General features: G+C 41.3%; 1 protein-coding gene across 2 annotated transcripts in view; it reads left to right on the top strand.

Moving 5' to 3' along the window:
- The first annotated feature begins 19235 nt into the window (after nucleotides 1–19235).
- PRKAG3 (protein kinase AMP-activated non-catalytic subunit gamma 3) overlaps nucleotides 19236–23913 on the top strand; it is a 52784-nt gene continuing 48106 nt past the window's right edge. Inside the window, exons 1-2 of one of the 2 annotated variants that reach the window (XR_010786336.1) lie at nucleotides 19236–19500; nucleotides 22874–22919. Coding sequence is in view for 1 of the 2 variants with exons in the window: in XM_066575493.1 (XP_066431590.1) it covers nucleotides 19468–19500; nucleotides 22874–22919 (79 nt within the window). In the remaining variant the exon portion in view is untranslated. The remainder of the gene's footprint in view (nucleotides 19501–22873; nucleotides 22920–23913) is intronic. The other variant, XM_066575493.1, reaches the window with a different exon arrangement.

Genomic DNA, 23913 nt, shown 5'->3' with positions numbered 1-23913 from the left:
TACTATAATACTGCCCCCAATATACATGAATATAACTACTATAATACTGCCCTTACGTACAACAATATAACTACTATAATACTGCTCCTATGTACAAGAATATAACTGCTATAATACTGCTCCTACATACAAGAATATAACTATTATAATACTGTCCCCTATGTAGAAGAATATAACTACTATAATACTGCCTCCTATGTACAAGAATATAACTACTATAATACTGCCCCCTATGTACAAGAATATAACTACTATAATACTGTCCCCTAAGAATAATAATAAAACTTCTATAATACAGCCCCCTATGTACAAGAATATAACTACTACAATACTGCCCTCTATGTACAAGAATGTAACTACTATAATACTGCCCCCTATGTACAAGAATATAACTACTATAATACTGTCCCCTAAGAATAATAATAAAACTTCTATAATACAGCCCCCTATGTACAAGAATATAACTACTACAATACTGCCCTCTATGTACAAGAATGTAACTACTATAATACTGCCCCCTATGTACAGGAATATAACTACTATAATACTGACACCTATGTACAAGAATATAACTACTATAATACTGCCTCCTAAGAAAAAGAATATAACTTCTATACTACTGCCCCCTATGTACAAGAATATAACTACTATAATACTGCTCCTATGTGCAAGAATATAACTACTATAATACTGCCCCCTATTTACAAGAATATAACTACTATAATACTACCCCTATGTACAAGGATATAACTACTATAGTACGGCCTCCCTTTGTACAAGAATATAACTACTATAATACTACCCCTATGTACAAAAATATAACTACTATAATACTGCCCTCTATGTACAAGAATATAACTACTATAATACTACCCCTATGAACAACAATATAACTACTAAAATACGGTTCCAATGTACAAGAGTATAACTACTATAATACTGCCTCCTATGTACAAGAATATAACTACTATAATACTGTTCCTATGTACAAGAATATAACTACTATAATATTGCTCCTAGATACAAAACCATAACTACTATAATACTGCCTCCAATGTACAAGAATATAACTACTATAATACTGCCCCCTATGTACAAGAATAAAACTACTATAATACTGTTCCTACATACAAGAATATAACTACTAAAATACTGCCTCCTATGTACAAGAATATAACTATTATAATACTGTCCCCTATGTGCAAGAATATAACTACTATAATACTGCCCCCAATATACATGAATATAATTACTATAATACTGCCCTTATGTACAAGAATTTAACTACTATAATACTGCTCCTATGTGCAAGAATATAACTACTATAATACTGCCCCCTATTTACAAGAATATAACTACCATAATACTACCCCTATGTACAAGAATATAACTACTATAATAAAGCATTCCTATGTACAAGAATACAACTACTATAATACTACCCCTATGTACAAGAATATAACTACTAAAATACTGTTCCTATGTACGAGTATAACTACTATAATACTGCTCCTATGTGCAAGAATATAACTACTATAATACTGCCCCTTATGTACAAGAATATAACTACTATAATACTGCCCTCTATGTACAAGAATATAACTACAATAATACTGTTCCTATGTACAAGAATATAACCACTATAATATTGCTCCTAGGTACAAGAAAATAACTAGTATAATGCTGTCTCAAATGTACAAGAATATAACTACTAAAATACTGCACCTATGTACAAGAATATAACTACTATAATACTGCCCTCTATGTACAAGAATATAACTACTATAATACTGCCCTCTATGTACAAGAATATAACTACAATAATACTGTTCCTATGTACAAGAATATAACCACTATAATATTGCTCCTAGGTACAAGAATATAACTAGTATAATGCTGTCTCAAATGTACAAGAATATAACTACTAAAATACTGCACCTATGTACAAGAATATAACTACTATAATACTGCCTCCCATGTACAAGAATATAACTACTATAATACCGCTCCTATGTGCAAGAATATAACTACTATAATACTGCCCCCTATATACATGAATATAACTACTATAATACTGCCCCAATATACATGAATATAATTACTATAATACTGCCCTTATGTACAAGAATATAACTACAATAATACTGCTCCTATGTGCAAGAATATAACTACTATAAAACTGCCCCCTATTTACAAGAATATAACTACTATAATACTACCCCTATGTACAAGGATATAACTACTATAGTACAGCCTCCCTTTGTACAAGAATATAACTACTATAATACAAACCCTATGTACAAAAATATAACTACTATAATACTGCCCTCTATGTACAAAAATATAACTACTATTATACTACCCCTCTGAACAACATTATAACTACTAAAATACGGTTCCAATGTACAAGAGTATAACTACTATACTACTGCTCCTATGTACAAGAATATAACTACTATAATACTGCCCCCTATGTACAAGAATATAACTACTATAATACTGCCTCCTATGTACAAGAATATAACTACTATAATACTGTTCCTATGTACAAGAATATAACTACTATAATATTGCTCCTAGATACAAAAACATAACTACTATAATACTGCCTCCAATGTACAAGAATATAACTACTATAATACTGCCCCCTATGTACAAGAATATAACTATTATAATACTGTCCCCTATGTACAAGAATAAAACTACTATAAGGCCTCCTTCCCACGAGCGTGACGGGCTCCGCAGCGTAATATTCCGCTGTGAAGCCCGTCACGGCGCCCCCCAGAGCCCCTATACTTACCTGCGGGAGATAGCGTGAAATCGCTTCCCCGCCCACCACCGCCGCGTCACCGCTCGTCACCGCTCGTCACCGCCCACCGCTCTCGCGTCACCAGCCGTGTCACGTGACGCGGCCGGACCGCGTCATTTGGCGTCATATGACGCTCGGCGGTGGGCGGGAAAGCGTTTTTTCACGCTATCTCCCGCTGGTTACAGCGGGAGATAGCGTGAATGGACGGCTTCCATTGACTGCAATGGAAGCCGTCAGTGCGTACAGCCCGTCCTCACCCGCAGAAAATAGAGCATGCTGCGGGTGAGGACGGGAGAAATCGCGGTGCGTAATTCCGCGGTGGAATTACGCATCGTGAGCATGGAGCTATTAGGTTCAATAGAACCTAATAGCTGCGTGCAACGCAGCGGATTTTCGCCGCGAATTACGCGGCGGAAATCCGTTCGTGGGAAGGAGGCAGCATGCTCTATTTTCTGCGGGTGAGGACGGGCTGTACGCACTGACGGCTTCCATTGCAGTCAATGGAAGCCGTCCATTCACGCTATCTCCCGCTGTAACCAGCGGGAGATAGCGTGAAAAAACGCTTTCCCGCCCACCGCCGAGCGTCATATGACGCCAAATGACGCGGTCCGGCCGCGTCACGTGACACGGCCGGCTGTGCACGTGACACGGCTGGTGACGTGCGGCGGTGGGCGGTGACGAGCGGTGACGCGGCGGCGGTGGGCGGGGAAGCGATTTCACGCTATCTCCCGCAGGTAAGTATAGGGGCTCTGGGGGGCGCCGTGACGGGCTTCACTGCGTAATATTACGCTGCGGAGCCCGTCACGCTCGTGGGAAGGAGGCCTAAGGCCTTAGTCAGACGGGCGTTTTTTGCCGCGATTTGCGGATCGCATGACGGATGCGCATCCGCAAATCGCGTGACCGGTGCGCGCAAGTCGCCCGCAAATCGCCCGAAAATCTGCTCCTAGCCGCGTTTCATTAGAAACGGGCCGGAGCTGTCCAGCGCATTGCATTCAATGGAGACGGCAATACAGCCGTCTCCATTGAAAGCAATCCGCTGCGGGCGAGCCCGGGATGAATTGTCGGTAAGGGCTTAAATATATAAGCCCTTACCTGCAATCCATCCTAAAATGTGTTAAAATAAAAAAAAATTGCATTCTCACCTTCTGCCTGCAGCTCCGGGCAGCCGTCCTGCAGTGGGTGTGAAGGGGGTGTGAGTCAGACCTGCCCCCTGATTGGCTCAGCGCTGAGAGGCAGCAGTCACTCACCCATTCATGAATTCATGAATGGGTGTGTGAGTGAAACCGGCCTCTGATTGGTCAGGCTGTGACCAATCAGAGCAGATCAGATTGGTCAGGCTGTGACCAATCAGAGCAGAGCAGATGAATTCATGAATGGATGTGAGTCAGACCTGCCCCTGATTGGCTCAGCGCTGAGAGGCAGCAGTCACTCACCCATTCATGAATTCATGAATGGGTGTGTGAGTGAAACCGGCCTCTGATTGGTCAGGCTGTGACCAATCAGAGCAGATCATTCAGCAGGCGGGGATTTTAAAGCCCCGCCGGCTGAATAGTGCCGAGAAGCAGTTCAGGAGAACTGACAGCGGCCGCGGCTGGACTCCGGCTGCAGCGGAAAGGTGAGTATACAATTTTTTTTTATTTTAACACATTTTAGCATGAATTGCAGGGAAGGGTTTATATATTAAACCCCTTCCCGACAATTAACCCCGCGCACGCCGGCAGCCCATTGCTTTCAATGGAGCGGCTGTATTGCCGCTCCATTGAATTCAATGGGCAAACATCGTTCTTCTCTGCCACAGCTGTTACAGCTGTGGCAGAGAAGAATGATTTGTCTTCTATATGTTCTCAATGGGGTCGGCGCTGCTGCCGCCGGCCCCATTGAGCGCATATACAGAAGCGAACAGGAATCGCAGATCGCAGATAGGTGCGATCTGCGATTTTTTGTTCTATAATTTTTCGGACGAGCGCATAAAAAGCGCTCATGTGTCCGATACCATTGCGAAGCAATGGTTTTAAAAAATCGCCGGACGCATGCGCATGCGCAAATCGCGGCAAAAAACGCCCGTCTGACTAAGCCCTAATACTGTTCCTACATACAAGAATATAACTACTATAATACTGCCTCCTATGTACAAGAATATATCTACTATAATACTGCCTCCTAAGAACAAGAATATAACTACTATAATACTGCCCCTATGTACAAAAATATAACTGCTATAATACTGCCTCCTATGTACAAGAATATAACTACTATATTATACTGCCACTATGTACAAGAATATAACTACTATAATACCGCTCCTATGTGCAAGAATATAACTACTATAATACTGCCCCCTAAATACATGAATATAACTACTATAATACTGCTCCTATGTACAAGAATATAACTACTATAAAACTACCCCTATGTACAAGAATATAACTACTATAATACTGCCCCCTATGTACAAGAATATAACTACTATAATACTGCCCCCTAAGAACAAGAAATAACTACTACAATACTGCCCCTATGTACAAGAATATAACTACTATAATACTGCCCCCTAAGAACAAGAAATAACTAGTACAATAATGCCCCTATGTACAAGAATATAACTACTGTAATACTGCCTCTTATGAACAAGAATATAACTACTATAATACTGCCCCTATGTACAAGAATATAACTACTATAATACTGCCCCCTATGCACAAGAATATAACTACTATAATACTGCCTCCTATGTACAGGAATATAACTACTATAATACTGTCCCCTATGTACAAGAATATAACTACTATAATACTGTCCCCTAAGAATAAGAATAAAGCTTCGATAATACTGCCCCCTATTTACAAGAATATATCTACTATAATACTGCCTTTTATGTACAAGAATAGAACTACTACAATACTGCAATCTATGTACAAGAATGTAACTACTATAATACTGCCCCCTATGTACAGGAATATAACTACTATAATACTGCCCCCTATGTACAAGAATATAACTACTATAATACTGCCCCCTAAGAATAAGAATATAACTTCTATAATACTGCCCCCTATGTACAAGAATATATCTACTATAATACTGCCTTCTATGTACAAGAATATAACTACTATAATACTGCCCCCTATGTACAAGAATATAATTACAATAATACTGCCCCCTATGTACAAGAATATAACTACTATAATACTGCCCTCTATGTACAAGAATATAATTACTATAATACTGCTCCCTATGTTCAAGAATATAATTCCTATAATACTGCCCCCTATGTACAAGAATATAACTACTATAATACTGCCCCCTATGTACAAGAATATAACTACTATAATACTGCCCCCTAAGAATAAGAATATAACTTCTATAATGCTGCCCCCTATGTACAAGAATATATCTACTATAATGCTGCCTTTTATGTACAAGAATATAACTACTATAATACTGCCCCCTATGTACAAGAATATAATTACAATAATACTGCCCCCTATGTACAAGAATATAACTACTATAATACTGCCCCCTATGTACAAGAATGTAACTACTATAATACTGCCCCCTAAGAATAAGAATATAACTTCTATAATACTGCCCCCAATACACATGAATATAACTACTATAATACTGCTCCTATGTGCAAGAATATAACTACTATAATACTGTCCCCAATATAAATGAATATAGCTACTATAATACTGCCCTTATGTACAAGAATATAACTACTATAATACTGCCCCCTATTTACAAGAATATAACTACTTTAATACTGCTCCTATGTGCAAGAATATAACTACTATAATACTGCCCCTTATGTACAAAAATATAACTACTATAATACTGCTCCTATGTGCAAGAATATAACTACTATAATACTGCCCCAATATACATGAATATAATTACTATAATACTGCCCTTATGTACAAGAATATAACTACTATAATACTGCTCCTATGTGCAAGAATATAACTACTATAATACTGCCCCCTATTTACAAGAATATAACTACTATAATACTACCACTATGTACAAAAATATAACTACTACAATACTGCCCTCTATGTACAAGAATATAACTACTATAATACTACCTCCTATGAACAAGAATATAACTACTAAAATACGGTTTATATGTACAAGAATATAACTACTATAATACTGCGTTTTATGTACAAGAATATAACTACTATAATACTGCCCCCTATGTACAGGAATATAACTACTATAATACTGCCCCCTATGTACAAGAATATAACTACTATAATACTGCCCCCTAAGAATAAGAATATAACTTCTATAATACTGGCCCCTATGTACAAGAATATATCTACTATAATACTGCCTTTTATGTGCAAGAATATAACTACTATAATACTGCCCTCTATGTACAAGAATATAATTACTATAATACTGCCCCCTATGTTCAAGAATATAATTCTTATAATACTGCCCCCTATGTACAAGAATATAACTACTTTAATACTGCCCCCTATGTACAAGAATATAACTACTATAATACTGCCCCCTAAGAATAAGAATATAACTTCTATAATGCTGCCCCTATGTACAAGAATATATCTACTATAAAACTGCCTTTTATGTACAAGAATATAACTACTATAATACTGCCCCCTATATACAAGAATATATCTACTATAATACTGCCTTTTATGTACAAGAATATAACTACTATAATACTGCCCTCTATGTACAAGAATATAACTACTATAATACTGCCCCCTAAGAATAAGAATATAACTTCTATAATGCTGCCCCCTATGTACAGGAATATAACTACTATAATACTGCCCCATATGTACAAGAATATATCTACTATAATACTGCCTTTTATGTACAAGAATATAACTACTATAATACTGCCCTCTATGTACAAGAATATAACTACTATAATACTGCCCCCTATGTTCAAGAATATAATTCCTATAATACTGCCCCCTATGTACAAGAATATAACTACTATAATACTGCCCCCTATGTACAAGAATATAACTACTATAATACTGCCCCCTAAGAATAAGAATATAACTACTATAATACTGCCCTCTATGTACAAGAAAGTAACTACTATAATACTGCCCCCTATGTACAGGAATATAACTACTATAATACTGCCCCCTATGTACAAGAATATAACTACTATAATACTGCCCCCTATGTACAAGAATATAACTACTATAATACTGCCCCCTAAGAATAAGAATATAACTTCTATAATGCTGCCCCCTATGTACAAGAATATATCTACTATAATACTGCCATTTATGTACAAGAATATAACTACTATAATACTGCCCCCTATGTACAAGAATATAATTACAATAATACTGCCCCCTATGTACAAGAATATAACTACTATAATACTGCCCCCTATGTACAAGAATGTAACTACTATAATACTGGCCCCAATACACATGAATATAACTACTATAATACTGCCCTTATGTACAAGAATATAACTACTATAATACTGCCCCCTATTTACATGAATATAACTACTATAATACTGCTCCTATGTGCAAGAATATAACTACTATAATACTGTCCCCAATATACATGAATATAACTACTATAATACTGCCCTTATGTACAAGAATATAACTACTATAATACTGCCCCCTATTTACAAGAATATAACTACTATAATACTGCTCCTATGTGCAAGAATATAACTACTATAATACTGCCCCCTATTCACAAGAATATAACTACTATAATACTACCCCTATGTACAGAACTATAACTAGTATAATACTGCCCTCTATGTACAAGAATAGAACTACTATAATACTACCCCTATGAACAAGAATATAACTACTAAAATACAGTTCCTATGTACAAGAGTATAACTACTATAATACTGCTCCTATGCACAAGAATATAACTACTATAGTACTGCCCCCTATGTACAAGAATATAACTACTATAATACTGCCTCCTATGTACAAGAATATAACTACTATAATACGGCCTCCTATGTACAAGAATATAACTACTATAATACTGCCTCCAATGTACAAGATTATAACTACTATAATACTGCCCCCTATGTACAAGAATATAACTATTATAATACTGTCCCCTATGTACAAGAATACAACTACTATAATACTGTTCCTACATACAAGAATATAACTACTATAATACTGCCTCCTATGTACAAGAATATAACTACTATAATCATGCTCCCTATGTACAAGAATATAACTACTATAACACTGCCTCCTAAGAACAAGAATATAACTACTATAATACTGCCCCTATGTACATAAATATAACTACTATAATACTGCCTCCTATGTACAAGAATATAACTACTATAATACTGCCTCTATGTACAAGAATATAACTACTATAATACTGCCCCCTAAATACATGAATATAACTACTATAATACTGCTCCTATGTACAAGAATATAACTACTATAGTACTACCCCTATGTACAAGAATATAACTACTATAATACTGCCTCGCTATGTACAAGAATATAACTACTATAATACTAACCTATGTACAAGAAAATAATTGCTTTAATATTGCCCTCTATGTACAAGAATATAACTACTATAATACTGCCCCCTATGTACAAGAATATAACTACTATAATACTGCCTCCTATGTACAAGAATGTAACTACTATAATACTGCACCCTATGTACAAGAATATAACTACTGTAATACTACCCCGTATGTACAAGAATATAGCTACTAAAATATTGTTCCTATGTACAAGAGTATAACTATTATAATACTGTCCCCTATGTAGAAGAATATAACTACTATAATACTGCCCCCTATGTACAAGAATATAACTACTATAATACTGCCCCCTAAGAACAAGAAATAACTACTACAATACTGCCCCGATATACAAGAATATAACTACTATAATACTGCCTCCTATGTACAAAAATATAACTACTATAATACTGCCTCCTATGTACAAGAATATAACTACTATAATACTGCCCCTATGTACAGGAATATAATTACTATAATACTGCCCCCTATGTACAAGTATATAACTCCTATAATACTGCCCCCTATGTACAGGAATATAACTACTATAACACTGCCCCCTATGTACAAGAATATTACTACTATAATACTGTCCCCTAAGAATAAGATTAAAACTTCTATAATACTGCCCCCTTTGTACAAGAATATATCTACTATAATACTGCCTTTTATGTACAAGAATATAACTACTATAATACTGTTCCTATGTACAAGAAAATAACTACTATAATACTGCTCCTAGGTACAAGAATATACCTATTATCATACTCCCTCCTATGTACAAGAATATAACTACTGTAATAATGCTCCTATGTACAAGAATATAACTGCTATAATACTGCCCCCTATGTACAAGAATATAATTGCTATAATACTGCCTCCTATGTACAAGAATATAACTACTATAATACTGTTCCTACGTACAAGAATATAACTACTATAATACTGCTCCTATGTACTAGAATATAACTGCTATAATACTGCCCCCTATGTACAAGAATATAACTACTATAATACTGCTCCTACGTACAAGAATATAACTACTATAATACTGCCCCCTATGTTCAAGAATATCATTGCTATAATACTGCCTCCTATGTACAAGAATATAACTACTATAATACTGTTCCTATGTACAAGAATATAACTACTATAAGACTGCTCCTAGGTACAAGCATATACCTACTATAATACTGCCTCCTATTTAGAAGAATATAACTACTGTAATACTGCTCCTATGTACAAGAATATAACTGCTATAATACTGCTCCTACGTACAAGAATATAACTATTATAATACTGTCCCCTATGTAGAAGAATATAACTACTATAATACTGCCTCCTATGTACAAGAATATAACTACTATAATACTGCCCCCTATGTACAAGAATATAACTACTATAATACTGCCCCCTAAGAACAAGAAATAACTACTACAATACTGCCCCTATGTACAAGAATATAACTACTATAATACTGCCTCCTATGTACAAGAATATAACTACTATAATACTGCCTCCTATGTACAAGAATATAACTACTATAATACTGCCCCTATGTACAAGAATATAACTACTATAATACTGCCCCCTAAGAATAAGAATATATCTTCTATAATACTGCCCCCTATGTACAAGAATATATCTACTATAATACTGCCCCCTATGTACAAGAATATACCTACTATAATACTGCCCCCTATGTACAGGAATATAACTATTATAATACTGCCCCCTATGTACAAGAATATAACTACTATAATACTGTCCCCTAAGAATAAGAATAAAACTTCTATAATACTGTCCCCTATGTACAAGTATATATCTACTATAATACTGCCTTTTATGTACAAGAATATAACTACTATAATACTGCCCCCTATGTACAGGAATATAACTACTATAATACTGCCCCCTATGTACAACAATATAACTACTATAATACTGCCCCCTAAGAATAAGAATATAACTTCTATAATACTGCCCCCTATGTACAAGAATGTATCTACTATAATACTCCCTTTTATGTACAAGAATATAACTACTATAATACTGCCCTCTATGTACAAGAATATAATTACTATAATACTGCCCCCTATGTTCAAGAATATAATTCCTATAATACTGCCCCCTATGTACAAGAATATAACTACTATAATTCTGCCCCCTATGTACAAGAATATAACTACTATAATACTGCCCCCTAAGAATAAGAATATAACTTCTATAATGCTGCCCCCTATGTACAAGAATATATCTACTATTATACTGCCTTTTATGTACAAGAATATAACTACTATAATACTGCCCCCTATGTACAAGAATATAATTACAATAATACTGCCCCCTATGTACAAGAATATAACTACTATAATACTGCCCCGTATGTACAAGAATGTAACTGCTATAATACTGCCCCCTAAGAATAAGAATATAACTTCTATAATACTGCCCCCTATGTACAAGAATATAAGTACTATAATACTGCCCTATGTACAAGAATATAACTACTCTAATACTGCCCCCTAAGAATAAGAATATAACTTCTATAATACTGCCCCCTATGTTCAAGAATATATGTATTATAATACTGCCTTTTATGTGCAAGAATATAACTACTATAATACTGGCCCCTATATACAAGAATATATCTATTATAATACTGCCCCCTGTGTACAAGAATATAACTACTATAATACTGTCCCCTATGTACAAGAATATAACTACTATAATACTGCTCCTATGTACAAGAATATAACTACTATAATACTGCCCCCTATGTACAAGAATATAACTATTATAATACTGCCCCCTATGTACAGGAATATAACTATTATATTCTTGTACATAGGAGGCAGTATTATAACTACTATAAGGCTGGGTTCACTTGTGGCGGATTTGCCGCGGTCTTGCTGCGGTTTCGCCGCAGAAGAACCGCTCCTGCGGAAAAACTGCTCTAAAGATTATTTTTGTCATGCGTATTTTGTCGTGTATTTTGGGCGCTTTTCGGCGTTTTTTTCTGCAGCGCTTTTTACTTTTTGTAACGTATTTTAGTGCGGATTTTGCTGCGTCCATGGAGGTCTATGGACAAGAAAGCGCTGCGGAAAAGTTCAAAAAATTGACATGCTGTCTCTTCAAAAACCGCGCCACAGCAGCATTGCCACTCTGCGGCAGTGCAGAAAAATTCCGTCCTGTGAGAACAGCTTTCTTCCTAAACACATTGACTTTGCCTTGTACTAAAAATGCTGCGTGTTTTCGCAGCTGTGAATGTTCAATGGAAAACCGCAGCAAATCCACCCTGTGTGAACCCAGGCTAATACTGCTCATACGTACAAGAATGTGTATTATGTACAAGGCTTCTGTGGTTAGTTTAACATAAGAACTAGCGGGATGATGGAAGTTGTGTTACCGTGGAGTACTGCAAGGATTTCTGGATCAGTTTCAGGAATAGTCAAAAGTGTTTGTGGAAAGGCGATCACTTTTAGAGGAGACTCTGTAGACCGACCAGCAACATTTGGCTTGTCTCCTATTCCCTTCAAGAACCAGAACATAACACTTTTATGTCCTCCTCATTGTTGTGCTGGGAGCGGCCGCCTGCCCTGCAGAGTAATGATACGAAATACTGGTGGGAGTACGTAGAATCCAGACGCTGCTCCTTATAAGGGATCCTAGATGCATCCTACAGCAGGACCAAGACACTGATGGATACTTAGGAAGGCAGAGTGGCCCCTGCAGGTCCCGAACTGTATGATACAGAGTGTAGTCAGAGCCTCTGATCTGGCGCTCTATCTCACTGCTGGTGTCCTGAATTAAAATTACAATAGCCTACTTGAATAGGAAGGCATGAATGTGCTTTACAATAGTTTGATGCTTGGGCCCCTGGGGGCCCCAGAACATGAATTTCAATATTGTGTTGTGGTTCCGTAAGAGACGAAAAGTAAAACCAGAGTAGCATGTGAGAAGCAGAAACACACTTTCCGCGTCCCTCTAAGTCCTGTGGGACCGCTGCTATGACGGAAGTAAGAAAATCCATGTTCTGGGGCCCTCAGGGGCCGGTACGCCATACCATCATGTAGCGCATCCATAGGACACCAGTAGTGAGATAGCGCTGGATCCATTGTTTTTGACTACACCCGGTATGATCACAGAACACAAGCCACGTGATGACACCGTTTAGGAGATTCGCTATTTAAGCGGTTTCCCCACATACAGGCTGCAGTTGCCGTTTAAGGGATTCTGTACTTTAATGTGATTTCTCCTGTCTGAGCCGCAGAGATGAGTGAACGCTGGATCTGGTCTCATTATCAGGTCGTGTTGGAGATTCCTTGCTAACCAATAGGATTTGCAGCTACAGAGCCCCGAGGCCGCACTCATTATTACGGATCTCTACAGGATAACGCATCAACCGAAGCGAATGATGGGAATGAGAGCGGACAGTTGTGCGCCAGGAGAGCAGCCAGCGAACGGAGAGGCCGAGGAGATATTTGTATACCTGTCATAGTACATTGTCTCATACTATAGGGGTGATCCCATATGGGACTCATTCCCCAATAGGATATATGGATGCCCTTGAGAGGGGGAGCTCCGCTTGATCTCCCCCTTTATGAGCCAGGGAAGAGTATGGGCTCCATGTAATACTACATTGCCTCTACAGCAGATGAAGGTTCCTCGAAGGATCGCCGTTAACGGCTATTTCACACGGGCGCAATATTTCCGCTAAATCTGCTGCTGGCGTTTTCCACTTTCATTACCCACATGTATACATGCGTTTTTTGGTGCACAATTTTCTGTGCTCTTAGCCTAATTTCACACGTGTGAGTGCGATATCGGCCTGATATTGCGATCGCTGACATGCGATGTCCCCGCGCGTTGAAAACCTCGCATGCACCTCGCACACTGTGTGATGCTGTGCCCGCCCAATTGCAAACAATGGGTGAGGCGGTCCGAGCAAATGCCCAAAGATAAGACATGCCGTGATTTTTTTCCCGCAAATAAAAAAATCGGGGTGTATATTGGTGCGAGCTTTGTATTTCTCGCAGCACACAAATCCCGCATGATTTTCTCGGCCATGTGAAAGCGGCTTTAGGGTGGCTTCACACATTAGTGAAAGGTATTTGCGCCATCAACACCGCTTTTTTGTGCACGTTTTCATACATTTTACTGTCCTTTTTGCCCGGACAGGGACATTCCACATGGGTGCCCCAAGTTAAAAGGCTATTTAGCTTAATTTTTTCTGAAAAATTGCGCAGCGTAATACGCAGTTACGTGGGTTTTGGGTGCGCCCCATGGGCCCTTTGGTGTGCAAGTGTGCACTAAAATAGAGCATGCTGCATCTTCACTGTCGGAGTTCTCGCTGTTAATCGTACAGGCGAGAATAGATCGGACTTGTACGATTAGTGAATACTACATGTGGGAAGGATGCGGCAGGACTCATCTTTCCGCTATTTTTTTTTTTTTAATTCCTGCACTATGGTTCAGAGTTTGAATGGCCGGAGTAAGGAAAAACCAAAAGACTTGTTAACAGGCAACTACTCTCTGAGTGTAGCTGCGCATGCGGCCATCTGACACCGCCCCCATGCCTCATTCACAGGAGATTTATGCAATTTTTATCCATGAAAACACTCATTATTTTTCATATGCACGCCAAAAAAATAACGCAAGAAGGCCCAATTAATGTCATTTTTTCTCTGTCTCCTAGCAACATGCATAAAACACAGTGAATACACATACGCACAACTGCGTATAGCTGCTGCGATCCCATAGACTTTAATGGTCGATTTTGGGGCAGGATACGGAACAAAATAGGAATTGCTGTTTTTTTTCACGTTATGGGCTCCTTCACGCCGGCGTAGTTTTCATCAGTATTTTATGAGCCAAAACTATGAGCGGGTCCAGCTCCCCCCCCCCACTCTCCTGTGCAACCCCCCGCTCACCCCCGGCGCCCCCCGAATCTTTTCGTCCGAGTAGTCAGTTACTCGGAAAAAGCGGTGCTCGAGTGCAAAAGCACCTGAACCGAGTACACTCGCTCATGTCTAGTTTGCAACCATAGGCATACATATAGGGGTTGCTGGGGTCGCGGTTGCGACCCGGCCCCTGAGCCCCCGGGGGCCCTCTTTCACACGGACTGACTGCAGTTACTTTCACTAAGGTCTCTGCGCCGGCCGGCAGCTTCTCCTGCACACCGGCGCTTCCTCTCGGACCTCCGCTCAGACTCCTCCCCTCTGCAGGAGAAGCTGCCGGCCCGCGCGCATATGTTTCTTTTCAGCCTCACTTCTGTAGCCTTGAGTACTTCCAGCAACCTCATTGGTTGTTGGGGGACACACCTTCCTTTCAGATGTGCCCGAGGATACAGTTACACAGATCTGCGGTGTATTCACTGCTTCTCGTGCACAGCTCTGTGTAACTGTATCCTCGGGCACATCTAAAAGGAAGGTGTGTCCCCAACAACCAATGAGGTTGCTGGAATTGCTCAAGGCTACTGAAGTGGGGCTGAAACTGCAGTCAGTGTGCGGGACCCTGTGTGATGGGGTGGGGGAGCACAAGGGGGACCCTGAGTGATGGGGGGGAGAACGAGGGGGACCCTGAGTGATGGGGGGGGGGGGGGGAGAGAGAGAGAACGAGGGGCACCCTGTGTGATGGAGGGGAGAACGAGGGTGATCCTGTGTGATGGGGCACGAAACAAGGGGGATCCTGTGTGATGGGGAAAAACGAGGGGGATCTTGTGTGATGGGGCGAGAGAACGAGAGGGATCCTGTGTGATTGTGGGGGGGAGGGAGAATGAGAGGGATCCTGTGTGATGGAGGGGGGGAGAACGAGGGGCGTTCTGTGTAATGGGGAGTGGGGGGGGAACGAGGGGCGTTCTGTGTGATGAGGAGTGGGGGGGGGGGTACAAGGAGCATTCCGTGTGATAGGGTGTGGGGGGCGGGGGACGACGACAAGGGGTGTTCCATGTAATGGGCAGTGTTTAGAGTGTCAATGCGTATGGAAACAATGTATTGCGTATGGGCGGTGTATCACATGCAGCCCATACAAGTGTACAGGGCTCACGTTGCATGGTACACAAAGACAGAGAGCATGCTGGGATTTATTTCTCTTGCATATCTACACGCAGTACATTGACTTTCACTGACTCCGTTCACTGCGCACAACGTGTGTGTGTGCAACACACGTATAATAGGTGGTGAAAACCTGGCCGTGGACATGAGCCCTAACATGTTATATAAAGTTAGCTTATGTTGTCTCTATTGTATGTATTGTTATTATGCTGTCTCCAATGTATATGTGTGTGTGTATGTATATATACAGTATATATATATATATATATATATATATATACACACATTTTCTTTCCTGAGGAAGCGAAGCATGCCTTGAGGCTTGTGTTCTGGATGTTTTAAAACTCTGCTAAAACCCCTGATTACTAATGATCTATTGATGGGTCATTTAAAAAAAAACAGTAATGTAGCTAAAAGTGATGTAGAAGGAGTAGCCGTGAAAAGGAGTGGCGGTTGGACGGGTCTAGAAGGGGGCCCCAAGCTAAACTTTTGCACCCGGGCCCATGAGCCTCTAGCTACGCCCCTGTTTGCAACCATTGTCTTCCAATATCCCCGGTGTATGTGAAGTAAAGATGGAGCGACTCTGCAAACAGTCTTTGTGTCTTCTGCTCCTTTGAGTTATTAGTAAATATTTTGGCCAAAATATGTGAGCTGGGAGCGGTCGCCCTTGTTTTACGAGTCTCTACACTTACCAACAAATCGCATGAAAGTGGGATCAAATCTAGTGGCCATACTTACTGATACAGAAGAACAAGGGCAGGTAGAAACACCAATCAAATCACCCGGGTGAATATAACCCCTTTCCGTCTGCATACAGTCCATGGATGCCTATGGTGGAAAACGTCACAAGCGACTCGCGACCTTTAACCAAAATCCAACCGCGTTGGATTTTTTGAGACTCTCCTGATGCAGTCACATTTCGTTGCAGGTCGCAAGGTGACACCATTGACTACCATCAGATGCAGTGCTGCATGCAACATGTCACCGAGTACCCAGCCTAGCCCTCATGTCCACGGCCGCACCGGTAACACTCTGCTCAGACGACAAATATACCCATCTGAATAAGGGCCTAATTAAACAGCTGTATTTTCCGTCCGTGTGTGGTCTGTGTATTGCATTGATAGCGCCCGGCCTCATAATAACCCATCAGTACAATCACGCAGACCGATGCTCCATACCATCAATTCGAGTCAGAATTCACACCAACGTATACGGAAATGTTGTGGGTTTAACAGCGGAATTTTCAGTTCTGCTTCCGTCCGATTTTCGAAAATCAGACAGAAATATCATTTGTGTGACTATACCCCAAGCAGTGAACTCATGCAGTGAATGGGGTCTGTTAAAATCGGACAACGCACAGATGGCGTGCAGTTTCTGAGGTGCAGATTGCCTATATCCATGAGGGAATATTTATCCATACTGAGGTCCCCAGGAATACTGCAACTGTAGCTCACAGTTAGTCCCATCAGGGACCTTTCACACGGGACGCAATTGTCCGCATGACGCAGCACAGATGGGGATGTTATCAATTAGTGCGGATTTAGTTGCGTTTTTCTTCTGCAGACCTGAGGGCAAAAACACATAGGCGTATGCGCAACTACGCCGGCTGCTACGGAGGACAGTTGCACACGAACCAAGGTTTTTTGTTTTTTTTTATTTAACGGGCCATTCAAACTCCGCGCCATAAATACTATGTGAGCAAGGGCAAGTCCTATCTTTTCTCGCCCGTACTATTAACCCTTTCCAATCCAATTTGTATCCTGGTTTTCCTAGGGGGCTTACTCTTTTTCTACTGTTATACAACGGCGCTATCTGCTGGCTTAAACCAGTACTGCATGAGATGACACGTTGGATAGGCTCCAACAGCAGAGAGGCTGGCAATATACAGTAAGAGAACCTCGACGGACGTCTTCCAACATCAGAGCTGTACAGCCTTAAATCATAATGTCTTCAGAGGTCAGACAGTGGATTGGAAAGGGTTAATGGGCAAGAATACTGCTAATGAAAATGAAATAATTGAAATCAACGGTTTTGTTTCGTCCCGTTATGCGGCCGCGATTAAAACACACCCAACCAAAGAAGCCCTTATTTGCAGAACTAAAACTCTGGTACATTAGGGTCTGTTAACACCGAACGATTTATGGTTTAAGCGAGCGAACAATGTCAGAGTTCGCTCTCGGGTGGCCTTATTCATACCAGCAGATCATCATTGGCTTGTTGAAACAAGAAATCGTTCGGTCGTTCACATTCGCTGTATAAGTAAGAACGATCTGTATTTAAACCAAACAATTAGTGAACGAGCCAACGATGACTTTTATACCTGCGTAAAGCGAACGGCGAATGAAAAGCAGAACGTTTTTCCTCTACGGAATTCAATCTTGCGGTTTTGAAGTGGGGACGCGTGGATTTTAACAGGTGCAAAATTCAACCTCCATAGGGATGACATTATAACATTATGGCGCAGAAATGTCCGCGCGGACTAACTCCGTCCCGTGTGAAAGATTGCTTCCAGCTGCGGTGGCCTTTGTTGCAGCGCGCCTGTGTTCTAACAGTCGGCTGCTCCAGGTCTGATGATTCAGCTGGGGGTGATGTGAAATATGGGACGGGGAATGTGCTGGGCTTACGGAGGGCATATCCGCAGCAGGTGCCCAGTCGGTGCATGGAGCGGCCGCAGCCAGGGGTTTACCCTGCACTGAAGAGCCCTGCCAGCTCCCTGCCAAGCAGCCCAGCAATGACATTCTATCCTAGGAGCAAATGTTATCAACACAACCTGCAAGGGAGGGAGGGGGAGAGAGGAAGAGGAGGAATCAGAGGGGAGGAAAAGATTCACAGACTGGGAGTCCAGGAGATTGGGGGGCAACAAGGAGCTGGGGGCCTGATAATACAGAGGGGCATCAGTGGGGGAGGGAAGCAGCTGACAGTGACCCATTTAGTGCATTGCTCTCTGGGATTGTCACTTTGCTAGATCCACATTAGGAAACCAGGACTGATGTCGGTGCAGGGACTCAGGATGGGATAGGATTCCGTAAGCTCAGGAAGTAGTTACTGCACCCCTATCCCAAAGCTTTACCATGGAGATTATGGACGAGGATGACCCCCAACAGGTAATCAATGTTGCACGCCTCTGATCACTTCTCAGTTAGTTCTTTGCAGAAGAGCTGCTTTACCTCTTATATGCACAGATGTAGCAGAGCTGAGACTGCTGGGACTGCTTTGTTTGTGCTCTATTACCATACAACGAAGCCAGCTTTGCTACATGTCATACTCAGCTCTGCTACATGTCATACTCAGCTCTGCTACATGTCATACTCAGCTCTGCTGCAGTCGATACTTTTGCACGTTAGTTTGTTTGCAAGTCGCTATGTGGTTTGTAGCTACATGGAGTAATGTCCTGCAGAGTATCTCATCCTAGTGTCACGCTCAGTTTCCGTCCGATAACGACATGGTAGGAATTTTGCGCGTGTTAATGACATGTTGATTTCAATGTGTTCATTTACATGAGCGACTTTTATGGCGCAGTGACTCTGCGGGATTGAAAAAGTCGCAGCATGCCTTATTTTTGGACGATTCTTCGCAAGGAATTGCCTATTTCCTATAGGATCTTTTAAAAAAATCGTATCGCACAATAAAAATAAAGCACACTGCTTTTTTTTTTTTGCGGTGGAACGAAATGCAAGCGCAAAATATACTTATGTGAAGGAACCCATTGAAACCAATGAGTCCTATTCACTGCTTAATATGCTTCACAGATGCTCTCGTGTGACTGAGCCCCATATGGGAGAGGAATACAGAATTCCGTAGCTGAACAGTTCTGTTTTATGACTGAACGATGCCAAACAGAGCCCATTGACCATAATGGTGTCCGTTCGGTTCCTGTCCGGCAATTTACTGGCTGAAGATTAGTTTTATGCCGGATCTGCACTGCGCAGATGTGACGACGATTGGTCCGTTTGACGCCGTTTGGTGATGTCATAGAATTTAACTGTCGGCCACGGGATTTTATTTTCTTTCTATCAGATCAGGAACTCAGAATCCCCAACGCAGTGTGAACAAACTCTTACTATTGCCGCTCTGCGTCCGTGAGGCTGTAATTACAGCGCTTCATTTCGTTACGATAAGCACGGAACTGGCGCAGGAAAAGAATCCATTGATTTCATTGGGTTAATACACATGAACGATCTTTCTCTTGCTCCAATAGTCTTGAATCAAAATATTGCTGCTAGAGATGAGCGAACTTACTCGTTTAGGGCGTTTTTGCACTCGAGCACCGCTTTTTGCGAGTAACTGACTACTCGGACGAAAAGATTCGGGGGGCACCGGGGGGCGGCGTGGTGGAGCGGGGGGTAGCAGTGGGGAACAGGGGGGAGCTCTCTCTCTCTCTCTCCCCCCACACTCCCCTCTGCAACCCACCGCTCACCCCCGGCGCCCCCCGAATCTTTTCGCCCGAGTAGTCGGTTACTCAGAAAAAGCGGTGCTCGAGTGCAAAAACGTCCTAAACGAGTACGCTCGCTCATCTCTTATTGCTGTATGTCCTACTTTGTGCGGTTCTTCTGGATACACCTGGCTCTTGCATGTTATACAAGCCGTATGGTTTCATGTATTATTATACTATATTTATTACCATTCTACATGTTTTATGTTTGTGTTTATTTCCGTGTGATTGTAATGGAGGGTTAATACGTATTTATCGCTGTATATTAACGGGGATTACTGAGGATGATGCCTGGCAGAAGGGGCATTAATTTATATGAATAGCTGGATAATTACAGTCAGTCCAGGATTTATTTGCTTTTATATATATTACATTTGTAGGATTCCGTCCTTTGACCTTTAAACCTGATAAGGAACAAGCACTGTAAATTTACGTTGCTCGGTCCTGGGCTTTAATATTGCGCCATAGTAAAAATAAGGTGCGGGATTAAAGCTCCTGCAATGTAGAAGGAGTGGTTTTGGTACTCGGCTGTTAGTGACAGCCCAGCACCCAGAGGAGAAGTGGTTTTTATCCCCTTTTGCCTTCTCTCTTGCAGGCTACACAGCACTCAATGAGCAATATTTAGGCCGCCTGCAGACGGGCGGGTCGGATCCGGCGGCGAGAATTCTCGCCGCGGGACCTAACCCGAGCGCCTGCAGGGACCAGCGTGTACTCACTCGCGCCCGCCGGCTGTTTGATGTGCCGGCTTGCCGGGCAGCCGGCGCATGCACAGACCGGAGCCGGCGGCGGGAATTTCCGCTCATGTGCAGGCAGCCTTAGTGTAGACAGCAAGTGGAAGTGTCGCCTCCTCTATTTGGCCCACCGATTGCGTGATCCCCGGGCGCCCTGTGCCATGGCAGAGCTGCAGGGTCCTATCAGACCCAGACCAACTCTGTTAGTGACTATTCCCCTGTAACTGGAGCTCCTAAAAATGCCCCAACTATAGTGGAAAAGTGTGTAATAAATAAAAAGATAATGTGAATGACCCCCAGAGGTCTGATATGATGCATTGGGGATCATAGGTGAGAAAAAAAATAGCTATAAAAATAAGTTGCAAAAAATTACAGAATAAAAAATAAGTATATATAAAAAAAACTGTCGCCATATCCGCCCCGCAATACTAGACTATACAAATTATATATCAAAATGTTCTAAGCAAAATTAGGAAAGCATTCCTGTGCTTTATTTTAATGTAAATATTAGGGATTAGCAGTATACTCGCTAAGGCACTACTCGCTCGAGTAATGTGCCTTAGCCGAGTATCTCCCCGCTCGTCCCGAAAGATTCGGGGGTCGCCGCAGCTGAGAGGTGAGTTGCAGCGGGGAGCAGGGAAGAGCGGGCGGGAGAGAGGAAGAGAGAGTTCTCCCCTCCGTTCCTCCCTGCTCTCCCCCGCAGCTCCCCGCCCTGCGGCGGCACCCGAATCTTTCGGGACGAGCGGGGAGATACTCGGCTAAGGCACATTACTCGAGCGAGTAGTGCCTTAGCGATTATACTCGCTCATCCCTAGTAAATATACAAATTTAAGAAATAATAAATTATAAAATAAATTTTTTTTTTTTTTAGCTTTTTATCCCTAATAAAACTAAAAATAATATGTTAAGACAGCAGAAATGCAGTCCTAAGCTCTCGCTCACGACCTGAATGTTGCAAGTTCAATCCCCTCATGGTTCAGGTAGACGGCTTAAGGTTGACTCAGCCTTCCATCCTTCCGAGGTCAGTAAAATAAGTACTCAACTTAGTGGGGGTAATAAATAAATTACCTGAAAGCGCTGCGGAATAAGTCGGCGCTATACAAGATTTATTTATTTTTATTTTAGCCCTATATGTCATGCGGAAACAAACACGGGTAAAATCCCTAAAAAGTGTCTTGTTCTTTAGGACTGAAACAGCCTGGTCCTTAAGGGGTTAAACTTAGCATATTTATATGAAAAAGCTGCAAACAGCTTTCACATAGATAGATATAGATTAGTAACTAATTGGTAACTAATTCTGTTTCTGCATTACAGGAAGAAATTCTGTTCGGCCCCAATGTCCCGCTGTACCCCACCACAGGTAACTAGTCAGCAACTCCAAACCTGTCTGCTCTACTATCCCTGAGCACACATGAGGGCCCTTCTGCCAACATACCTGTAACTTACATCTTCTTATATGTAAAAGATGTTGAAGGGTTTTACTATTGATCACCTATGATAGGTCATCCGTAGTTGATCAGCAGGGATCCGCCCGGATCCCCTGGCCTGCTGTTAGTGCAACAGAGCTGGATGTCCACATTGGTGATCAGAGTGGAAGTGTAATAGAAGACTTTGGTGGGAGTGAAGTAGTCTATTACACTCCAGGCCCTGACCACCAATGTAGACTTCTGACCCTGCCGTACTGACAGCAGGCCAGAGGATCAGCTGATTTGTGGGGATCCTGAACAGCAGACCCCCACCGATCAGGTTAGGTCATCAGTAGTAAATGCCAAAATTCCTCTGTGAGTGTAATATCCCCAGTAGTCTATAATAGTGAGAGGATTAAAGGGGCCCAACCAATTTCCATAACCCTTCCAAGAATGCATGGCCCAGGGTGAACAGCAGATCGCCCTGCGTCCCGCTCTGAGCACTGCCAGCAATCGGCTGATTTTGTCAGGACTGGCACACATTCTCCCTGCAGGGGAAACGTATTATAGTGTGAATAGCCGTACTGTAATACCAGGATGGCAGAAGGTCCGCCAGAACAGGATCGGCTCTTTGTCTGGGCCATAGAGGGGCGTCCTGAGCGGTGGACTCTGCTCGATCACGTTCATTTGCTCTAATAAATAGGGTATATGAACAGGGAATGTGCTCTTGGCGCAACCCCTTAAATAGTATCATTCCTTGTGGTCCACGGCTGTGAAATGATTAATAGTATTGGGACAGTGAAGGATTTAAGAAAAAAATCCCAAGTGGTCTAGGGCAGTGAACAGATTATTAACATTCCTGGTTTGGTGCAGTGAAGGGGTTTATAATAACATTCCTGATTTAGCTTGGGTAGTGAATGGGTTAAATGTAACATCCTTGGTGGTCTA

The sequence above is a fragment of the Eleutherodactylus coqui genome, chromosome 8 (assembly GCF_035609145.1).
Source record: "Eleutherodactylus coqui strain aEleCoq1 chromosome 8, aEleCoq1.hap1, whole genome shotgun sequence".
Taxonomy (NCBI): Eukaryota; Metazoa; Chordata; class Amphibia; order Anura; family Eleutherodactylidae; genus Eleutherodactylus; species Eleutherodactylus coqui.
This window is presented reverse-complemented; position numbering and strand designations above follow the sequence as displayed.